The sequence below is a fragment of the Silurus aristotelis genome (assembly GCF_946808225.1).
Source record: "Silurus aristotelis genome assembly, chromosome: 21".
Taxonomy (NCBI): Eukaryota; Metazoa; Chordata; class Actinopteri; order Siluriformes; family Siluridae; genus Silurus; species Silurus aristotelis.
The window spans coordinates 15,259,720-15,282,294 of record NC_139594.1 but is presented as its reverse complement, the minus strand read 5'-3'; the positions used below and the strand labels follow the sequence as shown (position 1 = coordinate 15,282,294).

At 38.5% G+C, this 22,575-nt stretch overlaps 1 protein-coding gene across 1 annotated transcript; it reads right to left on the bottom strand.

Annotated features, from left to right (window-relative positions):
* Positions 1–1,779: 1,779 nt before the first annotated feature.
* On the bottom strand, positions 1,780–4,652 carry hey1 (hes-related family bHLH transcription factor with YRPW motif 1). Its single transcript, XM_083523295.1, has 5 exons — positions 4,463–4,652; positions 4,182–4,257; positions 3,778–3,861; positions 3,588–3,669; positions 1,780–3,347 (listed from the first exon to the last, which is right to left on the bottom strand). The coding sequence occupies exons 1-5, from the start codon at positions 4,645–4,647 to the stop codon at positions 2,722–2,724; spliced, it is 1,053 nt and encodes a 350-aa protein (XP_083379421.1). The 5' UTR covers positions 4,648–4,652; the 3' UTR covers positions 1,780–2,721.
* Between the last annotated feature and the right edge of the window lie 17,923 nt (positions 4,653–22,575).

Here is a 22,575-nt window from a genome sequence, read left to right as displayed (position 1 = left end):
GCTACCAGCTCAGCAGTAGTAAATACAAATTACTCAGTAAATAGTTATACAGTAATTATTTAATAATTCGCTATTAATAAAGCACTAATTAAACAGCATACTGTATCTCTTTGAATACTGTCTAGTCAATAGCAATTTTAAGTTAATATGTGTATCATTTACAGAACTCCATCAGATCAGTGTTTCCTCATGGGGAAAGAAACTGTAACACTCCAAACATTAACATCATTTTAATGGAGAGCACGAATATAATTAATAAAAGGAAAGTGTAATGTTTCAATCGTTATCAGACATACACTTATTAACTGACAAAGAATTTATGATAGATGATGGAAGTAACACACATGAAGAGTATGCATCGTTGGGATTATTCACAATGAATATTGACACAGTCATTCCTGGTTTTCACATAGCCATTAGGAACTCATATGACAAAAGAAATGGCATTGGCAAGTGGTACCATAACCCAGTGTTGGACAAATCCCACCATGACCAAACTGCCACTGATGGGCCATTATGCAAGGCCCTTAACCATCAGCTGATATAAATTAGATAATAAAAAAAGTCGGTCTGGATGAGATCGTCTGCCAAATGACATAAAAGTGAATGTAAATGTAAATTGTGCAACAGAAAAAGTTCACCATATATTTACAATGAAAAGGAAATAATATAAAGAAAATTAAATGTGTAGGTTGCTAACAACAGTTTTTTCATCTATGCATGAAGACTTTGTGGGCCACAGTTATATAAGTAGATACCTAAAATACTTTTTTACAGTGTAGGAATCCAGGGGATATAGATGACTGTATGGATATGGATGGTGCAATGCCGTATGTAACCAGCAGGTGTCGACAAAAGACTTTATAAGAAGTCACTGCAGCTGTATGATGAACTGCCTGCTATAGTCACTGAATTTATTCTGACTCAACATCTCTGGTTTCTCCTGTGCGCCTTATGGGTTCATGAATATGCATAAAACAGAAGTGCATAGATCTTATAGTGTGGCAGGAGATGGAATGGGGTGGGGGGTACATAGAAAAAAAAATGAATAGATTAAGAGAGTAAAAGTGTATCTTGGCATCATGGTGTGTTTAGGAGGAGAATCTGTTTTATGGACCTGGCTGCAAGCTTTCACAGAGCTTGCAAGAGCGTGGGAGTTTGACAATCCAGGAGTTGTGTGTGCTGCTGCAAAGGCTCCAGGGCTAAAGCTGCAGCATACAACCACTTCCTCTCTCTCTCTCTCTATCTACATGCACTCACTTCTTCATCTATCTCTGTGCATTCCCAGGATATCCCCTGGCTGTTAATGGTTTCCTGAACACATAGAGAGACCACAGAGGCCCAGAGGTTCACTGATCTTTCTCTCTCTCCGTCTCTCTCTCTCTCTCTCTCTCTCTCTCTCTCTCTCTGTCGCTCACCCATTCTGTCACCACCAGAGATCTTCCCTGACTACTTATTGCAAATTCTCTTTTCCTCTCGATGTGGTTTCACAGGTTTGCCTCCAGTTTTCAGCTATAAAGCTCAGCTCTAATGCATCTCACATGGACAAAATAAAGTACTTTTTAATAGTGTTTCAAGCATAATAAAATATATTAAATATATATTTTCTATATAAAAATATTTTTTATATGGAATAAATATTTTCAGAGGTGAGTGAGAGAGAGAGAGAGAGAGAGAGAGAGAGAGAGAGAGAGAGAGAGTTTGGCTACTGATGAGTGTATATATGCCTGTGTTATTACATCTATTATTATATCATGAAGCAGGACTAAAACACACAAATGATATTTTACATTATTTATTAAGTGACTTTTTGAGAGATTGTCCTTTCTGAAACAGTGTTAAAAGCTTGTCACAATATTAGAAGGGGTTAAAAAGCAAATAAAACCCCCAACACTGACTACCACAGTTCAAGACATTTCATATAAATAGATATGAACAAAAAATGTCTCCGTTGCATAGCTTTTACTGTATGCATTTATACACAAGAACGCGCCAGATCTTAAACCATAGAGATTTCGTAATCTTGTAATACCACAGATCGATTGCATAGCTCTTAAACTTTGCAGAAATACAAAGTCAAATACAAACATAATATAAAACAATGGTATCTTGCCAAGATGTAAGAGGGAGTCAAATAATCCCTTTATATTTTACCCATTAGCCTGTCAATTCTAAATATGACTCGGGGACTGGATTTTATCAGGCTTAATTGAAATATTAAGACATGGGGGTGGACAATATTCTGCCTCTCGTTTGGAACTACACACTGATATTACTTAGTACTTTTCATTATTATAAAAACCTGGTTCTAGTTTTAACACTCAGTGCCAACTATTTTACTGTAACAGTACCTCAGCCCCAAAACCTCCATTATATCAGGACATTTCCTTTATCTTTCTATCAGCATCAGCATCCAGGCAGGGCATTGTACCAGCACAGCACCCTGTTTAACTAAGAAAGAAAACCATTAATGACCTTAAGACTTTAATCAGGCTACCAGCAGAACCTATCCCTGATTAGCTCAAATTTAAAGGACATGAAATTTTAGGTAAAAAAAAATCTGCAAAAACCAACAACAAAAAACACATACAACTAATTTTCTGGTACATAAGTCCTGCGTTGTCTTTCCACTTTGTTGAGTCCTGACCTGCAAACTCACATCGTTCGAGTCTTTTCTGGTCTGAAAAAAAGTCATTTCTTCACGAGATCTGGTTTAAGAGTTCAGAAAGCACCGATCTCCATGTTCCATGGGCGATAGGGCTTCCCCAGGCTACTGGATGGGGTGTGACCCAGTGTGCTGGGTGAGAGCAGGGGAAAAGCGCCTAGTGGAAAGGGAAAAGCCGAGATACTGGACAGTGATGTAAGAAGTGGGGGAGAAATCTTTGATGCAGAAGCTGGCGTGAGCCCTGGGGGAATGGCGCCGTTTGCAGGGGGTACCCTGAGCGGTCTGCTATGTCCTGCCTCGCTGATCGCCTTGACAGAAAGCCTGCTGCAGCCATGGGATTCTGAGGAGGGTGCTGATGGTGAGGAGGAGGGCGACGATGAGGATGACGATGCAGGACTGCTGGGGTTGCGTGATAACGATGCCCCTTGTTGATGCTGTGGTAAGAGGAGGTGATGTGCCATGTGAGGGCTGCTGAACGCCGAGCCCCAGGCTAAATGCCCGAGACCTGTGTGAGCCTCTCTCTGAGTGGCGTAGTTGGTCAAGTGGGACACCAAGCGGATGCGGAGTGGGTCAGTGTTGTCCAGACCCTCGATGATGCTCAGGTATCGGGCTGTCTCTGCCAGACACTCGCGGAAACCCAAGCCACGGTAATCCATCGCCAAAGCATGGGCATCAAAGTAACCTAAAAAGAATACAGAAATGATTAATTATTTAGTTTTGAAACATTGAGTTCTTTCACTGTCATAATTACACACTCGGTTGTGTTTGTACAGCACAACCTAAACCCGTTTTAAGGACTTAAAGTATTTGTACTTAAGTTAATAAATTATTTTGTACAGAAACCCACATTATGTACGATACCCACCATGCTGAACAGTTACAGGCTACATTCTGACATGGAATATGGAAAACAATGTGCTACCTTTGCCTCCAGCTGCATGAAGCATCTTCAAATGATCCACAGTCATCTGCAAGATCTCGGCTTTCTCCAGTTTAGCTGAGCCCTAGAGAGGAGGGAAAAAAGGGAGTTTATTTACTGATTTCTGGTTACAGATTAGACAAAGACAGACATGTTAAAAGATCATCATGTGAAGTGAAGAGCGCATTCTTACCTGTTTCTCAAAAGCACTGGGAACAAGGCGGCGCAGTTCGGACAGGCTGTTATTAATGCGGTCTCTGCGCCTCTTTTCAATGATCTGTGCAAAGACATTCAAATCACTGTTAAAACTTACAATAATAATAATAATAATAATAATAATAATAATAATAATGATAATAATAAAAATTTAAATAATCATAATAATAATGATAAAAATAATAATAATAATAACATGAATCATATGAAAATAGTAATATGAATAGTATTTATAATATGAATATGTCATATTGTTTGATAAAAAATGTTTTGCTCAAATCATTTATTTTGATAAATTAGTCTACAGCATATATTGCTTAATAATCTATATGTCATGTTTATTCTCCTCTCTATCATTTGATGTTATCTGAGATTACTCACCCCTCGGCGACGTTTTCTTGCTTGTACTTGAGATGTAGTGGAAGGAGAAACCGATTCGAGTGGAGGACTCATACCCCTAAAATAGAAAACAGTCATCACTAACAGGTCAGTATTTATTCTAGACCTTATTTTAGATGTATATGTCTATAAATTATTATGGGGATGGGAATATATATATATATATATATATATATATATATATATATATATATATATATATATATATATATATATATATATATATTTGCAAAGTTTAAAAAAAATCTAAAAAAAAGACTTACAGGTTTTCATCAGCGCTCTCCTTCTCCACTTCAATATTCTCATCGAGCTCGCTGTCAGAGGAGCTGAAGTCGTGATTTCTCTTCATTGTGAAGATCTGAGCGTGCCACTCGTCCGTGAACTGTTCCAGGTGAAGCCTGCTGTGCTTTCGATGCGTTTGAGGAGCCGGGCTTTCCCACGGTGTCATTTCAACGCCGGAGCGTGTCGCAAGGGGCGGGGCTGCGCGTCAAAACCGACCAATCCGTGAGCGCCTGGGCGTTCGGGGCCAATCGGTAAGCAGAAGCGAGATCTAGGCACGCCTTGTTCATTTGGATAATTGCGACGACGAGCTAATCAGAGCGGGTTTTTTTTCTAAGGAACAGCCCACTCGTAGCTCCGCCTTTCCCCGTGCAGCGCCGGCGTCTTGCGCAGGCGGCGGCGGCGGCGGGGAGGAGGCCAGCCGCCTGTCAGCACGCGCGGGCCGTGGGAAAGTTCCGTTGGTTTCCTTTAGCCCCCTGAGCGGATCAGCCAATCAGGGGTGAAGGAGGGGGGGGCGGCCGTCTCTGGCGCTGCCGTGAATGGGGCAATTGGTCGGGGCGACGGGCGGTCTGCGCGCGAGCGTGTGAACCTGTAATCTGATAGCGGCTCATCGCGGTGTGCAGAGGAAGCCTCCGACTCTAACCTCAGCCCAGAGGAGTTCCAGGCAGCGCCCGCCTGGGGATTTGCGTTCACACTACTCACAGCCTGCACCAGAACATCTAGATAAAACCGAGCGATGTCCAAGCTTGTGGCATGCGCATGCACATAGACATACACATGCACTTGTGGCATGTTCACTCTTCTCATGAGAGCAGCAGTTTTGTCAAGCACACGTTTATGGTGATATCATATGAAAGATCACCTCGTCCACTCACAAGACTTACTTCAACTAAAACGTGTGTGTGGGTCACCTGACACGTCTAATTGAAACATGCAATTTATTGAAAAATCACATTAATATTGTGATATAACAATAGAATCAGATTCCTTTAATATTAGAAAATATATTGTGGTTAGTCATCATTACATACATAAAGAAATGTAAAAAAAATTGTGCAAAACTTTTGTCTAATATACAATTCAATATTGTGTCTAAAGGCCCAGACATGTTAGTTTTAAGTAAAGGAAATTCCAAAGATGCTACAAAATCAGTTCCAGCTCCAAAAACCTGATAATTTGATAACCGTTTCTTTCAATTTAACACCATATTTATCAATGAACATCTCCCGTTTCAGATTATAAACTAAGAAATCTTTCAGTTGTTTGCAAGATCTATTATATTCTATAATTCCATTACATTACTCACAATTGTTTACCCGTTAATATTGGCATCAATGGGATTTACCCGTTTGCATTATCTCAAACTAAAGAGGTTGATGCGGCAGTGCTTTCTTGTTCATCTCCAACTCTCTCACTTTGCATATAGACACGTTTAACGATTAAGAGAACATGATAGCATAGTGGATTTCTGAACAGAGGGTTGTGAGATCAAATCCCAGAACTTCAGACTGCCAGTGTTGGGGTTTCAGAGCAAGGCCTGTAACACTCAACTGATTAGTTGTATAAATAAGATGATTGTAAATCATTCTGCAGAATAATCAGGGTGGATAATTACACTAAAATTCAGGATTTGATTTACCCAAATGACTTGATTTTACCTAGTTCAAGAATGGGTACACGAAAAACTTCCACCTCTTTTACCGAAGGTTCCTCCCTTTAATAATAAAGGGATCCAAGAAAAGCTTAAAAGGCCACAGAACAGTGTGCATACATACACAAGGCTACGTTTGCAGGCTGAAAGGCAGGGCACCGGATCCTTATCGACCCTTGCACAGCACACTTAATTGTGAAGAAGAGAAGCCCCTCATTCTGCATACATGAATGAGAGGAAACACACTGGGCTTGTTTTCATGTTGTTGTTCTTGCTACCAGTCTGGTCTTAGCGGTAAAGATAAACCCCCCCATGTTTGCCTGTGATTGTTGGTGGGGTGTCAGAAGCGGGGCGTGCTGTGGGTGCAAAAGAGCTGGTGTGTGTTTGTGTTTGTGTGTTTGTAGAGAGTGTGTGTGTGTGTGTGTGTGTGTGTAAGGAGGAGGAGGAGGGAAACTTGTAACTCAAGTTCACAGAGGTTTCCCACGCTGTTATTTTCTGCTGCCGTTCGCCTTTGTTCTAGTGTCTCATCACATGTTGTGATTAGTGCTCTCGCCGGCTCTCTTTTGAAGGTAAAGGCCCAACAACCCAACGTTATTTCCCTCTGACAAAGCATACCCTGGGCCCTCTTTCAGTCCGAGCTAAAGCGTTTTTGAGCTCCTCTCAGTGGGTCTGCCATGCTTTCTCTTTTTACCTTCAGTCTCTTTAAATCCATGCCAAGAGATGGAGTCCACTTACCCTATGAGCCGAGCAGATCAGGACTGAAGGAAACCTGCTGCTTTTGGGGATTTTTGTTTAATTATGTGACAGGGCATGACGTGGAACGAAATTATGCATTCGTTTTAGAAAACAGTCATTGTTAAGCGTCTGATTAAACTGAACCATTAATACAAATCTTATTGTGTACAATAACATTTTATGGACATATTTACAGGTACTTGGGAAAATGTATGTGTACCTCTATATATGCACAGCTCAGGTATAACATTATGACATTATAACATTATAACCGGTGAAGTAAATAACACTGATTATCTCTTCATCATGGCACCTGTTAGTGAGTGTGATATATTAGGCAGCAAGTGAACATTTTGTACTCAATGTTGATGTGTTAGAAGCAGGTAAAATGGACAAGTGTAGGGATTTGGGCGAGTTTGACAAGGTCCGAATTGTGATGTCTAGACGTCTGGTTCAGAGCATCTCTAAAACTGAAACTCTTGTGGATGTTTCCAGTCTGCAGTGGTCAGTATCTTTCAAAAGTGCTCCAAGAAAGGAAAAGTGGTGAACTGGTGACAGGTTCATGGGCGACCGAGGCTCATTGATGCACATGGGGAGCGAAGGCTGGCCCGTGTGGTCCGATTCAGCAGAGCTCCTGTAGCTCAAATTGCTAAAGAAGTTAATGCTGGTAATGCTCTACAGGTCAGAACTGTTTTGGGAGCAAAAGGGGACCAATACAATATTAGTCAGGTGCTCATAATGTTATGCCTGATTGGTAATATATTTGTCCTATACTGTATATAGGTATAGCGTGGTTTTGCTAAAAGAAGGGCTCAATAGATGCAAAAAGTGAAGGCAAAAAGCATAAAGACATCGGACACAAATGTTTAGGTTGCATTCAGGAAAATAAATGCAAATCTAACAGGGATTTTTAACAATCAGATTTTATACCTTATTTTTTATTATTTAACCAGTTGTTGTTACCTGTATTAATGAGTGAACATCTTTAAACACAAAATGTATCATCTTCATGGTATACACATACAAATGAACCCTTCTGCAGTTGCAAACATTTATGCTCAGCTGTAATTGGGTGCCTTGCTTACTCAACATAGAGTGTCTGTGCATGTTCTCCTCATGTTTTCTTCTGGGTGCTCTGGTTTCCTTCTACCTCCCAAAACATGTCACTGAATCAGTGAAAGCTAAATTAACTCTAGGTGTAAATGATGTACAAATATGTATATGTGTGTTTGTGTGTGTGTGCTAACCCTAACCCTAACCCTAACCCTAACCCTATGCTGTCAAGATTTACTATATGTTTGGATTTTGATGCTCCTTTTGTTCTGAGTAGTGTGTACCGTCACATCCTGCATGGGTGTGTATTCACTGTATTGTTGTAATTTATATAATGATTTTGTCTTGAAGTCATTATTTGCACCACATGGAGTCCTGCACAGCTTTTCTATTACGTTGCAGTTTACCTGGTCCCAACCTATACATGAAACCCGTTTTGTCTTTTTACAATTGGGATACACTCAGCTGTGCACGGTGTAGAAGCTGTGAAAGTGCAAATGATTAGTGCTGAGGTCCACATCTGTCCTTCATGCTCCTCCACGCTCTGATACACTGGTGCGCCACGATGTCCAGCTTCCAGTGTCTAGCGCAGACAGATGTTCCGCTCTCCAAAACAATGTTAAAGCTACCGTGCGCTCTTCAGCAGGACAGGCAGCGGGACATGTTTTTGTTTATAAATAGCAGTGCATTGAATCCACTCACAGAGGAAGACCGGCTTTGTTTTGGATACTGGGAGAGGAAGCAGGGCCTAATTCCCTCTGAGATGTGTGTGACACCTTGCATTGTGCTGCTCGTGTGAATGTGTGTGTGTGCATGAATGCATGCATGCATATGTGCCTGTGTGTGTTTGTGTGTGTGGTTGCTTGAGTTTTGAAGGGTTACCCTGTGATCCCCTACCATGACAAATCCAAAGACATTATAAATTGCCTGCACATTTCACTCAGTTGCCCCTCAGTTATTTTGTGAACGTGAATGTAGGTGTGTGATGTGGTAATTTGCTTGACCAACTGCGTGCGTGTGTGCATTGTAATAATGATTTGCAGGGCTCCTCCTCCTGTCTTTGTTTGAGCCTCTCTTTGATGGCTTTGTGAATTATAAGAAACTTATTCTGGTTTCTCCTCTCTGGAGATCTCCAGCAGTTAGGATTGGGGACAAGGTGCCATCTCACCCCATAAAAACTAAATGTGGATTCCACACAAAGCCCAGTGGTTTCACTGCTATTATCCTCTCCAAGAAGAAAAACTAGATTATCTGAAGGTGATGATCAGAGATTTAAATGTGTTTCTCTAGATAATCAGCCGTTGTGGATAGTTTTTAGGGTTTTTTAAGAAGCGATACTAATTCAAATATTACTACTCCAGAGGCCCTTGCTGGTTCTGTTCACCATGATACACCAGGGTTTCCTTTGGGTTCTCTGGTTTCCTTCTACATCCCAAAACATGTCGCAAGATCTATGGAAGCTTCCAAAAGATCCATAGGTGTGAATGGATGTGCAAACGTGTATTTGTTAGAGATTTAAAGGAATTTTGTAGATGGGCAGCCTTTGTCGATAGTTATTAGCGATCTTTCAAAATTTTATTACCATCATGTATTGTAACTGCAAATTTTAATTTTAGATTTTTACAATTCCAATGATCTTTTCCCAAAAATATTAAAGTCATAATAAGTCATAATAATAATGACAACAACAATAATAATAATTTAAATAATATTGTTATTATTATTATTATTATTATTATTATTATTATTATTATTATTATTATTATTATTATTGTTGTTGTTGTTGTTGTTATTATTATTATTGTTATTGTTGTTATTATTACTATTTTGTAGGGGGGGCAGTCTTTGTGGATACTTATCAGTGATTTTTCAAAATTTTACTACATTACCATCATGTAATTGTAACATTGTAGCAAATGTAAATCTTTGGAGTTATACAATTCCAATAGTCTTTTCGAAAATTATATTAATTGTCATAATAAGTAATAATAATAACAATAATAATAATAATAATAATAATAATAATAACTTGAATAATGTTATTATTATTATTATTATTATTATTATTATTATTATTATATGAGGGTGTTACTATTTACACCAATCATTATACTTATATTTAAAAGCGACAATGATCTCATTCATAAAACTGAGCAGTTCAGGGTTAGGGGCTTTGCTTAAGAGCCCAGCAGTGGCAGCTTAATGAGGTGGGATTTGAACTCATGACCTTCTGAGCAGAAATCCAACAACTTAACCACTACACAAAAATTCATTATTTATAATTATTCTATTCCACATTACCAGACATACAGTAAAAGCTAATTCAGGCTACCAGTTATATTAAGGTTAAGTTAATAAGGTTAAGTTTATTTATCTTTATTTTAAATGGAGCATTTAATGCATCTGTCCTACAATATTTTCCTCTTTTTAATTACTTGCTGCTATTTGCCAACACACATTACCTGAACATGCTGTTTTAGCAAGCTCATACTAGCCAAAAGTGAATAGTGTACATAAACAGTATTGGGTGCAGTAGACCGTTTAAGTTTTTGAGAAAAAATATATATCCCCTTCTTAAAAGTGATTCCAGTAAAAGTACTTAATTTACATTACTAATTAAGAAAAAATACAAACGTAATTGCAGATAAAATTATATAAGTATTGAAAGAAAATGTAGTGATGTATGAGAATGCGATGTAAATAACAGTAAGTAATATAGTAGTAATAGTAAATAATAATCGTTCAGGGCTTCTTTCTCTTGCAAATCAGACCTTTTACATAAGAGATTTACATACTTACAGAAACTCAGTGAGAGAACCCTTACTCCACACACACTCTGACCAGAATCGTGGCGATACGATAAATATTTGAAAAATGAATTCAGTTGCATAACTGCCTTTCTATTATGTGATTAACATGACCTTGTGATATAATGTATTGCTTAACTCTAATAGTTTCACTGTTATGCTACCAATAGGTATTAGATAGGTACCAGTAATCATTTGTTAGCGTCTAGCTACCCACATCGACAGTCTCACACACTTTGACACCAGTAATGCTCCCTTGGCAGAGCTCACTTGATTCACAGAATGCAACATTTTCCAATCTGCAAGTTCCAAGTAAACGTTTGATAGTACAAACATAAGTGCTAAACAACAAAGTAGGATTTTAGTGCAGACAGGCTGTCATGTGTTTTTGGGCTACATAACTGTGGTCAGAGCCATCCTATTTTACTCCATTTGATTCCATGGAAATGGATCCAGATATCCAGACTTCTTTGTGGAAGTCGAGCTGACTTCAATCGTGACTACATTATTTTCATTTTGAAAGGAACGATGAAAGGAATATGATGGGTTTTTTTTGTCATTTGTTGATATGAGCTTGACACTGGACTGAGCCATTATAGGGAACTCTCGTGGCCGTAATGAAGTGCTTGAAGTTCTGAGGTGACTCGCTGTGGGTGGCCGTCCACATGCAAATGTCAACCATAGCAATGTGGTCAGGGAGGAAAAGGGGGGGCTCAGGTCTGTGAACTTTCATTCTTTCATCTTGTGTGTGTGTTCAGGCATGTGCATGTGCATATGCCCTTGTGTCCATTATAAATAGAAATCTGAGCTTTTTCTGACTGCAAAATGCCACAGAGAATTGAACATGGAGGCATTTATTTGGAACATGAGACAGATTTGAATCTGTTCTCCATTACTCATGTACAGTATGGATTCCGATGTCATTACTCTGTCGGCCTGGCTAGCTGCAGGCTTGTCTCGTTGCTCTTTTGATGACAAGTCTGCCAACATGCCTGTTCACACACACAGACACACACACACACACACACACACACACACACACACACACACACACACACACACACACACACACACACACACACACACACACACATTCACAAAATCCCTGTCACATTCACACCACACATTTCCTTATTTGATAACAAGCCGCGATCAAACCATGCTTGCAATTGACTTTTGCCCTAACTAAATGGCAGCGATTTGGCCTTTGTGTACCATGGCCTGGGATCACACCGCCCTGTGACCTGCGTAATGGTCGGGTCAGTATGAAGGCTGTGTGAATGCCCTACACGACTGCTGTGGTGCTGGGAACCCCTGCTAATCCTTTGAGCCCATGAAATTGAGCATTTGAGCCTTGAAATCAGGCTAGAGACAGGACAGCAGACAATTCTGGAAACCGTCCCACGCTAAAAAGGGTAGCATTCGAATTAAACCTGCATGTCTGAAGCCTGACAGAAACCGGGGCGTTCTCAAAAGAGCAGAAAGAATAGCGGAAAAAAAAACAACAATAAGGAGGAGGAACTTTTAATTTTTGCACCAGATCACACTTTTTGTTGAACTGCTGTTATACTCTTATATATAATCTTAATACCAGTTTTTGCCTGATCCAGATTTCTTTCCCAAGGATACCAAGCTGCACACAACACCCTCACACATGCACACGGACATGCATACACACACACACACACACACACACACACACACACACACACACACACACACACACACACACACACACACACACACACACACACATACAATGACATAAGTGTTTGACCTGTTGCACCACAGCTTGGCCATGTGACTCTGTGCTTGATCACTACAGGCAACTGCAGGCTCACACTTGGGTCGTAAATGTTGCTGAGCTGTCAGATTGTCACAGATCTCAGAACATCTGTCAAAATCTCAGTTTCCACACACAGATTTTAAAGAGCATGTATAAATGAAGCACACCTTGAATATGCCCTCTGTTGTGTATATTTGCTGGAAGTGGAAACAACACCTATAGGAATAACACCTGTGCTATAAAATACTACACAGCCTTTTTTTTATCTATAGCCAATGACTATGTGTTGATTAGGTGTTAGATAGAACTGCTTGGCCATAAGTAAAATAACATTGTAATATTTAAAAATAAGCATCATCATCATCATCTATATGTCCCTTTCAAACTTTTAATACATAGGCATTTTAGTGCTGTAGTGTAATTTTTTTAGTGCAAAGATCAAAAACCTTTTCAATGTTGATGCACACTTTTAATTAAATAAAACACAGGGTTTAATTGAATACTTTTTAATAGTAAAAGTTAAATATTGTAAAAATAATAAATAAATACAAATTGAAAAGGATTAAAAAAAACACCCACACTGATGGTTGAAACCCCAACCTATTTCCTACATAGTGCAATATGCTGGGTGTTTGCTGGGTGAATTGAGTGAGTGAGTGAGTGAGTGAGTGAGTGAGTAAATGAGTGAGGGAGTGAGTGAGGGAGTGAGGGAGGGAGTGAGTGAGTGAGTGAGTGAGTGAGTGAGGGAGGGAGGGAGGGAGGGAGGGAGGGAGTGTGGGAGTGAGTGAGTGAGTGAGGGAGTGAGTAAGTGAGTGAGTGAGTGAGTGAGTGAGTGAGTGAGTGAGTGAGTGAGTGAGTGAGTGAGTGAGGGAGGGAGTGAGTGAGTGAGTGAGTGAGGGAGGGAGGGAGGGAGGGAGTGTGTGAGGTAGGAAGGGCAGTAGTAAGTCAGAGTGAGATGCTTCGCATAAAAAATGTTTTAAGTTTGAGTTTTTACACCTGTAATAGTAGTTTCTAATTCAAGAGAAAACAATGCTGCAGGCAGGTCCAACATTTAAAGGCAGGTTTGCTAAACAGTGCTAAACAGTTAATATACAGTACATAGTGTAAAATATGTAGTGTAAAAAGTTATGAAGTAAGTTCTACGCCCATGCCCTAATTAAAATTAGATGAATTTAACAACAAAGAACCAAAAGTCAATTTTGAAACAAATGCTTGAGCCAGGTTTGAGATGAAGGGCAGATTTTGAATGGGGGTGCAAACAGTGGTTCACATGATATTTTTGCTTTGGCTGAAGTTGTGTGGGGTACTAGTATTTGTAAAATGTTGCTTCTTAAACTGATTGATGTGGTTAAGGGTGAGAGTATAGGAACAGCTTTGTATTTAAAAAAAAAAAGTAAACTATGGATAACAAATCTGTCTCAGCTGATCGACTGCATTTGGGAAGGGGAATATTGAATTGCTGATACATTCTGTTATAAATGGCAGTTTTTACACCCTTCCAAATCTCTAGCTATTATTCTGCTTGTTACACAGTAGCTCTTCTGTGTTATTTTAGCTTTCCCGAAAACAAGCAGGCGCAGCAGGCTACACCCATAATGACCCGATACCACGTTTCTCTAACACCCCAAAACCTACACTTTAAACCCTGCTGTGTTAGTGTTGATGCTGTGAAAGGCCGTGAGTGATGTGTGAACACATAGAGAGCGTCGGGGAGCCTGGTTAGTGTTTATTTAGTCATTACACTGACAGGCTGCACCAGGGCTGCTGCCCGGCTCCGACAGTCTGTTTTCACAAGGTCCCAGCGCTTCCCTTAAACAAACACCGCAATCTCACTCATACTGTCTCTGCTGCGAGCTGAGTGCTCACCTCCAGGGTTTTCCTCACATATGGAAAATGAAAAACCATGAACCGTGTTATGGGTGAAACCTAACACATGAGAAACGTGCTATTTTTGTACCATGAGAGTTTGACCTGAGGTGAATATAAGACATATAAGGTCAAATCCAGAGTGCAGATAGATTCCAGTGAAAAAATATAAATATTTATTTCACCTGCTAACCTTTACTAAAAGACGATAATGTCTGTGGATCATCTACAACCTGCCTGGCCAGTGCGTAGAAACTTTGGCGGCCGTGTGTCTAAAAGAAATGGCACCATCCATTTTTTTTTACATACTCTACTCATTCAACTTCATACCCAAGAACAGAATAAAGTTGCCTTTCAAAATCCTGATTATTAAATTATCTATATGTGTATAAGAAAATAATTCATGCTACCAATTTACAGCTGAGTGTTAATCAGATTATCTTCATTATTATGAATATATTTGCTAATACATTATATTTATTATTATGTATAATGCAATAATATTATTATTAATATATACAGGACATACATGTTGCTGTGGAACATCATATGCAATAATATGCACCTGTCGTTATAATAATGAATGATATAATTTATTATTATAGTGATAAAGCAAGAGAATTGTTACAGTCATCATATAGTATACAATATAACAGCAAATGACTAACAGTGTTATAAAGTACGTAAACTGCTCAATAAAGATATATTAATACAACTATCCATCTACTGACATCACTTGCCAAAGTACTAATAGCTGCTTTTTCATATCATGTTTCTGTACAGATTACATACTTTGACATTTTACATTTAAGATTTTTTTCAACAATAAATAGTAGGTAAATGGAGTTAGCTTTTTTTTTTTTTTTAGAATATTGATTATGTGTAGTACCATGTACGTTTTAAATATAATGAATAATGTACATATGTAAACTATATACTATGTCTATAACTAGAGACAGATTGATTAACAAATGCAGTTAAATGTAAAAATATCTGCTACAAATAAATAAATAGGTTATTATACAGTAGAAATATGCAGGTAGCAATCGGCAAGTAGCAGAATATATATATATATATAAAGTGTATATATATATATACAGTGCATTGCAAAAGTATACAGTGCATTGCAAAAGTATTCCCTCAAAAATTATACATACCCCTCGAATATTTCCACATTTTTAATTTTTTTTATTAGGATTTTATATAATAGACCAACACAAAGTATCACATAATTTTGAAGTGGAAGGAAAATTATACATTGTGTTAAAGATTTTTTACAAATAAAAATATGAAAAGTGTGGCATGCATTTGTATTCAGCCCCTCTGAGTCAATACTTTATCAAACCACCTTTCGCTGCAATTACAGCTGCAAGTCTTTTTGGGTATGTCTCTACCAGCTTTGCACATTTAAAAACTGTAATTTTTGCCCATTCTTCTTTGCAAAACAGCTCTAGTTGAAGTAGACTGGACGGAGAATGTCTGTGAAAAGCAATTTTCAAGTCTTGCTAAAGATTCTCAATAGTATTTAGGTCTGGAATTTGACTGGGCCATTTTAACACATGAATATGCTTTGATCTCAACCATTTATTTGTAGCTCTGGCTATATGTTTAGGGTCATTGTCCTGCTGGAAAGTGAACCTCTGCTCCAGTCTCAAGTTTTTTGCAGCCTTTAATAGGTTTTCTTACAGGATTGCCCTGTATTTAGCTCCATTCATCTTCCCATCAACTCTGACCAGCTTCAGTGTCCCTGCTGAAGAAAAGCATCCCCACAGCACGATGCTGCCACCACCATGTTTCACGGTGGTGATGGTGTGTTTAGGCTGATATCAGTGTTTCTGCCACACAAAGTGTTTTTGAATGTAGGTAAAAAGGTTCTATCGTGGTTTTATCTGACCACAGCACCTTCTTTCACATGTTTGCTGTGTCCCCTACATGGCTTGTGGCAAAAGGTAAACGGAACCTTTTATTTATTTTTTGTCAACAATGGCTTTCTTCTTGCCACTCTTCCATAATAGCCAGATTGGTGGAGTGCACGAATAATAGTTGTCCTGTGGACAGACTCTCCCACCTGAGCTGCGGATCACTGCAGCTCCTCCAGAGTTACCATGGGTCTTCTGGCTGCTTCTCGAATTATTGTAGCTGACTTCTGAAGGCAGTTGATTGCACTGGATTTTATTTAGGGATATCAGAGTAAAATGGGCTGAATACATACGCACGGCACGCTTTTCTGATTTTTATTTGTAAACAATTTTAAACAGAATGTATAATTTTCCTTTCACTTGACAATTATGTGATATTTGTGTTGGCTCTTACATAGAATCCCAATAAAATACATTGAAGTTTGTGGTTATAATGTGGAAATATTCAAGGGGTGAATACTTTTGCATATATGTACATGCACATGTATATACACATAGATGAAAATTTTAATTTACATAATTTTACATCTCAATTTATATAAATTTACACACACATATATTATATATTATTATATATAATTTTTTTTTACTGTAACCTACACACATCATAGCTAAAAGGTTAAGAAATGAATTCATACACGGAATTCATACACGCTAATAATATGATTTCAATTTGATTAAGGAAAAGGTCTCTTCCAAAAAGCCTGGTTGTAATCATGAATCTGTCATTTTTTTCTTCATGTTCTTGTTGTTGGCGATCCGCTTCATGGTGTCCTTTGAAATGCAAAGTTTAAATTTAAGGGATATTTTTTCACTCTGCGAAAAATGACATGCTATATATTGCAGCAGTAAATGCTATATTAATATTATATGTTAATATGTGGTTATGAAGGTTGTGATGAGTTCAGCAACTTACTGATTTTTGTTGTAGCAAATGAAGTTCATCTTCTTTTCACAGTCTGAGATTTCCCAGACATCAGCTCCAGTTTGCCTAGCTCCACAAAGAAAAGGCCTGATGGGACATGAGGGCAGGGTGGTCCATTGCCCCAGAGGTTCCTTGTTCACCCACAACCATGAGCCGTCGAAAAAGCGCAGTCCTGTCCAAAAAGCAGGCGTCTGTATATTAAGGTTCTGTTTTTTGGCCAAAACCATAGCTGTATCTGGAGTCAAGCTGATCAGGTCAGTGTAGAATGTTCTGCAGTGCTCCAGTGCCTCAGTCCAACTCTTCAGCTCTGGCACAACAATCACTTGATAAGTCCATGTGTAGCAGAAGAACACCCGTGTAGTAGAACAGACAGAATTATACCACTTGCCAATGACTGTGTGTGTACAATGCTCAGTGTCCAGGTGGTCTGGTTCGTGGCTGTCCCACTTCATGAGTCCTCCACTCAGACTTCCATCCGACCAGTAAGTAAAAATAAGCTTATCTGGTTCCTTGTAGAGCCCGATCCAGCATCTATTTAAAAGGAAGATGTTTGCCTGTTGAAGGAACCTGTTATATTCATCTTGTGAGTTAATGGTTAACAGATCAACGTAATTTGTCCTGCAGTATGTCTGAGCATCAGTCCAAGACACATAATTGCCCACATAAATGTATTTTCTAACAAGCATACATTTGGATGTTCCTATTAGAGCTGCCAAGAGGAGAAAAGAGTAAGTAGTCTTCATCTCTCTGTGTGCTGTCTTTGACTGAACACTCGGGGTTCTTTTTCCTGTCAGAAACACAAATATATTTAAATTTAAGCTTTGAATAAGCTGAGGGGATGCAACATTCATAAAACATGTCAGTGTGTTTACACTTCCTGAATGTGTATTGCAGTCCCTAATGCAGTGTAGAAATGATAGAAATGGTAGTTATAATTTTAATTGTTTTTCATTTACAAATATTTGTTCAATAAAGCACTAATCAAACGTGTCTGAAAGTTTGACTCTGCTCCTTAAATTGCTGCTCCTTTTTATGCGTATACACGGAAGGCAAATGTTCACCTGTCATGTTGTTGTATGCGAGTGTGCGCATAGATTTAGCATTTGTGTTTTGCAAAAGACCGTCTATGTTACCATAGAAATGACAAAGAAAATAATGCATAGATTTTCTGCTATTTTGAAAAATAAAGTTAGGTAATAAACTTTGTGATAAATTATATAAATGAGGAATTTTTAATCATAGGTTTACTAACGATTTTGGCGTTAAATCTTCAGCATTTTTTAATCAATGCTACAATAAAAATACATATAATTTTTTTTTTAAAAGATCTTAATAGTGAGAATATTTCTGAATATTGGCTTTTAGTGGCACTAATAAGGAATCAAAAACATAGGCAGGTTTTTTCTTTCTTTGCTTATTTGTACAGTAGTGAGTTCGGGTACAGGACCTACTTTGAATGCTTTTGCGTGGGTTGGTATTGACCAGTGCATGACTGTCACGGTAGAAGTAGTAGCTTCGCCGACTTCACATGCTTTTTGAATTTGCATTTCTTGTTAATGTAGTTTTTTGAATATGACGAGGGTCTTCTATGATGCTGCTACTCTTTTGAGAACAACGTCTTAGGCCATGGTGTTCACACTAAATCTGAGGGCAGATTAGAGACACAAATGTCATAAATTATTATTTTATCTATATCGCTAAATTCTCTTCTTTTATCACAGGTGCAGATCCTGAAGCATGAGGAAGCATGCGATAGTCTTAGCCTTCTTCCACTGGGGGCTGACAAATTATAAGGGAATACCTGATTGATTGTTTGCACTAATGAAATGTCAGTTTAACTCTGGACTGGCACGGCACAGTGTCACTTTTTTATTTGTTATTCATTTTATTTTACTTAAACTATTTAACTATTTTTCATGTTTACATGTTGGAGAGTCGTAAAAAGCATTTCACTACGTGTCGTACTCTGTATGAATGTGTATTGAATTTGGTTGGTGAGAAATAGCCAAGACTAAATAGAAATGGGGGAGGCAAACTTGGAAATACTTAACTGGCTCATTGGATTACAATGATCTTGTTTATGAGTTAATGAAGTAGTACTTTATATCAATTTAATGAAATTAAAAGAAAAAAAAAGATAATTATTGCACTGTATACAAATAAAGAGTCTGATCACTGCAACAGCAATAAAAAAAATACATAAATTGTCTGTAATAGGAGAATGCTCTTAAGAGACGTATTTTACCATTATCATCCCTACATTGGCTTCCTGTTAAGTTTCGAATAGACTACAAACTACTACTTCTTACTTATAAAGCACTAAATGGATTATCTCCATGTATCTCCCCAGTCTTTTAACACGCTACAATCCGCCACGCTCCCTGAGATCTCAAAACTCTGGGCTTCTAGTAGTTCCTAGAATAGCAAAGTCCACTAAAGGTGGTAGAGCATTTTTACATTTAGCTCCTAAACTCTGGAATAGTCTTCCTGACAGTGTTCGGGGTTCAGACACACTCACCCAGTTTAAGTGCAGATTAAAAACATATCTTTTTAGCAAAGCCTACACATAACATACGTCTCACATCATAACCTTGTGCTCCAGAACATCTGATCACATGCACATTATCAACTTGTGCTGTTAATATCATAAACAGCAGCTACGCTAATTCCTCTCCACTGCTTCTCTTTCCCTCCCCATCCCGAGGCATCCTGAGGTTTTGCCAGCTCCAGTCACGTCCCACCTCGTGAAGATTATGGACCTTTGAAGAAGTAGATGCCGAACTAGCAAACATCTCGTACCATCTCGGGACGTACCAGTCCCAATTGGATCCCACTACATGTGTGGAGTTTTGACATTGGACCTCCTGGAGTGTTTAAAGGCTCTGACATGGAGAAGCTGATGCTGGATCTGTGATGATCACAAATGTTGAGCTCAGTAGCTCCTAGTTTTATAACCATAATGACAGTATAAGACTGTAGAAAGAACATTACTTATAATCTTATACTCCAGTACTCATGTTAGTTCTCACTCTCCAGTGTTCTGTATTGTTAAAAGATTTATCAAACTCTTCATGTCACCCAAATGAGGATGGTTCCCCTTTTGAGTCTGGTTCCTCTCAAGGTTTCTTCCTCATGACATCTAAGGGAGTTTTTCCTTGCCACAGTCTCTATGGCTGCTCATCAGGGATAAATGCACACCATTCACCTTAACTGTTGATTTCTGTAAAGCTGCTTTGAGACAATGTCTGAAAAGCGCTATAGAAATAAACTTGACTTGACTTAACTTAATTAAAAGGTTAAAGTAAATTTTTAAGAAGGGATACAAATAAAGCAGATGTACATACAATCATTGTTGGACTGCATACAAGTATAAGTATAAAAGTATAAATACCTTATTGCAAAACCTACTCCATTACAAGTTTGATTTGAATAAAAGTCTTAGAGTATCTGATTTGAACAGTACTTTATTATTTAACTCCTATTGAATTTAGTCTCCTTTTGAAAAAACAGGTGATTTTTGAATTTTTTTTTCCTAAAATGCAAATCAAATTGTACAACTCAACACCGCATTAACGCTGCGAGATCAACAAAACAGCCTCGTCAACATGCCAGAATAAAACCAAGATCAAACAAATTAATCCAAAAAAAAAAAAAAAGCAATGTTTCAAAAATACATCTTTAATTTAACAAATAAAATTATAGTATCATGTCACAAAGAAGAGGAATCATTAGTATTGAATGGACAAATACAATTAGGATAGTGATCACCTCTTCTTAAGAATAAATAAGCCCTGGCAGATAAAGCTGCTGTACAAAATGTAATTGGTAACGCTTATTGTCAATTAAAATATAGTAAAATGTACATATATTGAATCTAAAATGTAGTTGAATAGAGAGTAAAAGTTGCTTATATCTTTGATACTCAGTAAAACAAGAAAGTAGCCAAAAAATTACTCAAGTACAGTAAAAAAGTACATTTACTCAAAAACATTACTTGTTTTTAGGAATTCTTTGGCTCCAACAGGTGAATTAAAATATATGATGCTTCACTTACTGTTACTATGAATTTTACTTTTGTATGCGGTCAAATTACAGGATTTTACTATTTACAAAAAACCTTGGATTTCTATTAGCTTGGTGGTACAGTAAAGTACAGTACTATGGAAGAAGACATGTACATCCATCCTATCTGAGATGATATGGTCTAACTGTCTAGTTATTGAAATCTTGTCAAATTAACACCTTGTGTGTGGGCTTCCTGCACACTTCATGAACTGATTGTTCATTTGCTTCCTAATATTTCACCATTTGACAGGTGTTATTGTAATGATAAAATCTTTGTTGTAACTCACCTGTCTGCCTTTCTAATGTAAATACTGATTGGTATTTGTACTAAATTCCCAATTCTATTTACTACTCAGTTCCAAATGTTTATTCCACTTTCTTTAATTATGTTATGTACTAATTGAAAAAGCTTTTCACTGCATGTCAAACTGTATGATATGTGACACAATATGAATTTGACTATATGAATTTGACAATAGGATTGTGTGTGTGTGTGTGTGTGTGTGTGTGTGTGTGTGTGCGCGTGTGTGTGTGTGTGTGAGTGTGAGAGAGAGAGAAAAATACTCTAAGTCGTAAAAGCCAGTGACTGTAAACATTACTGTGTCTTTTTCCTAAACACACACATGCGTACAAAAGTGCTTCATTATTAGAGGGACTGCAGTGCCGTCCAGCCTTCCTCTTCTGTGTGTGTGTGTGTGTGTGTGTGTGTGTGTGTGTGTGTGTGTGTGTGTGTGTGTGTGTGTGTGTGTGTGTGAGTGTGTCAAACAGCTTGTGCGAGTCATACAGTGAGTGGGTGGTGAGCAGGGCTGCTGTAACGGCTGCTCACCGCCGTCCACACAGCTGTCTGCCCACGTCGGCCCAGTGTGTGTGAGACCCCCCTTCTGCTGCTTCCCAGGCTCAGGGAGGAGCAGCGAGTGAGTGGGGGTCACGGATTACGACCAAGGACGTGAAGCCACCACTCTCCCAGGCTGTACTCACAACACACACACACACACACACACACACACACACAAACACACACACACCACCCCGCCACATGCCCTGGGGGTGAGCACATAGTGATTAGCCTGTCTGTCATCGATGGCTATGTGTGTGTAGGTGTGTGAATGTAAGTGTGTGTGTGTGTGTGTGTGTGTGTGTGTGTGTGTGTGTGTGTGTGTGTGTGTGTGTGTGTGTGTGTGTTTATAGAGAGAGTGTGTGCTAGAGGTATGCATGTGTATGACGCATGGGCAAATGTTACTCCTGCTACATTAATACTAGACATGTGTGTTTTTTTTTAATTTAGCAAGA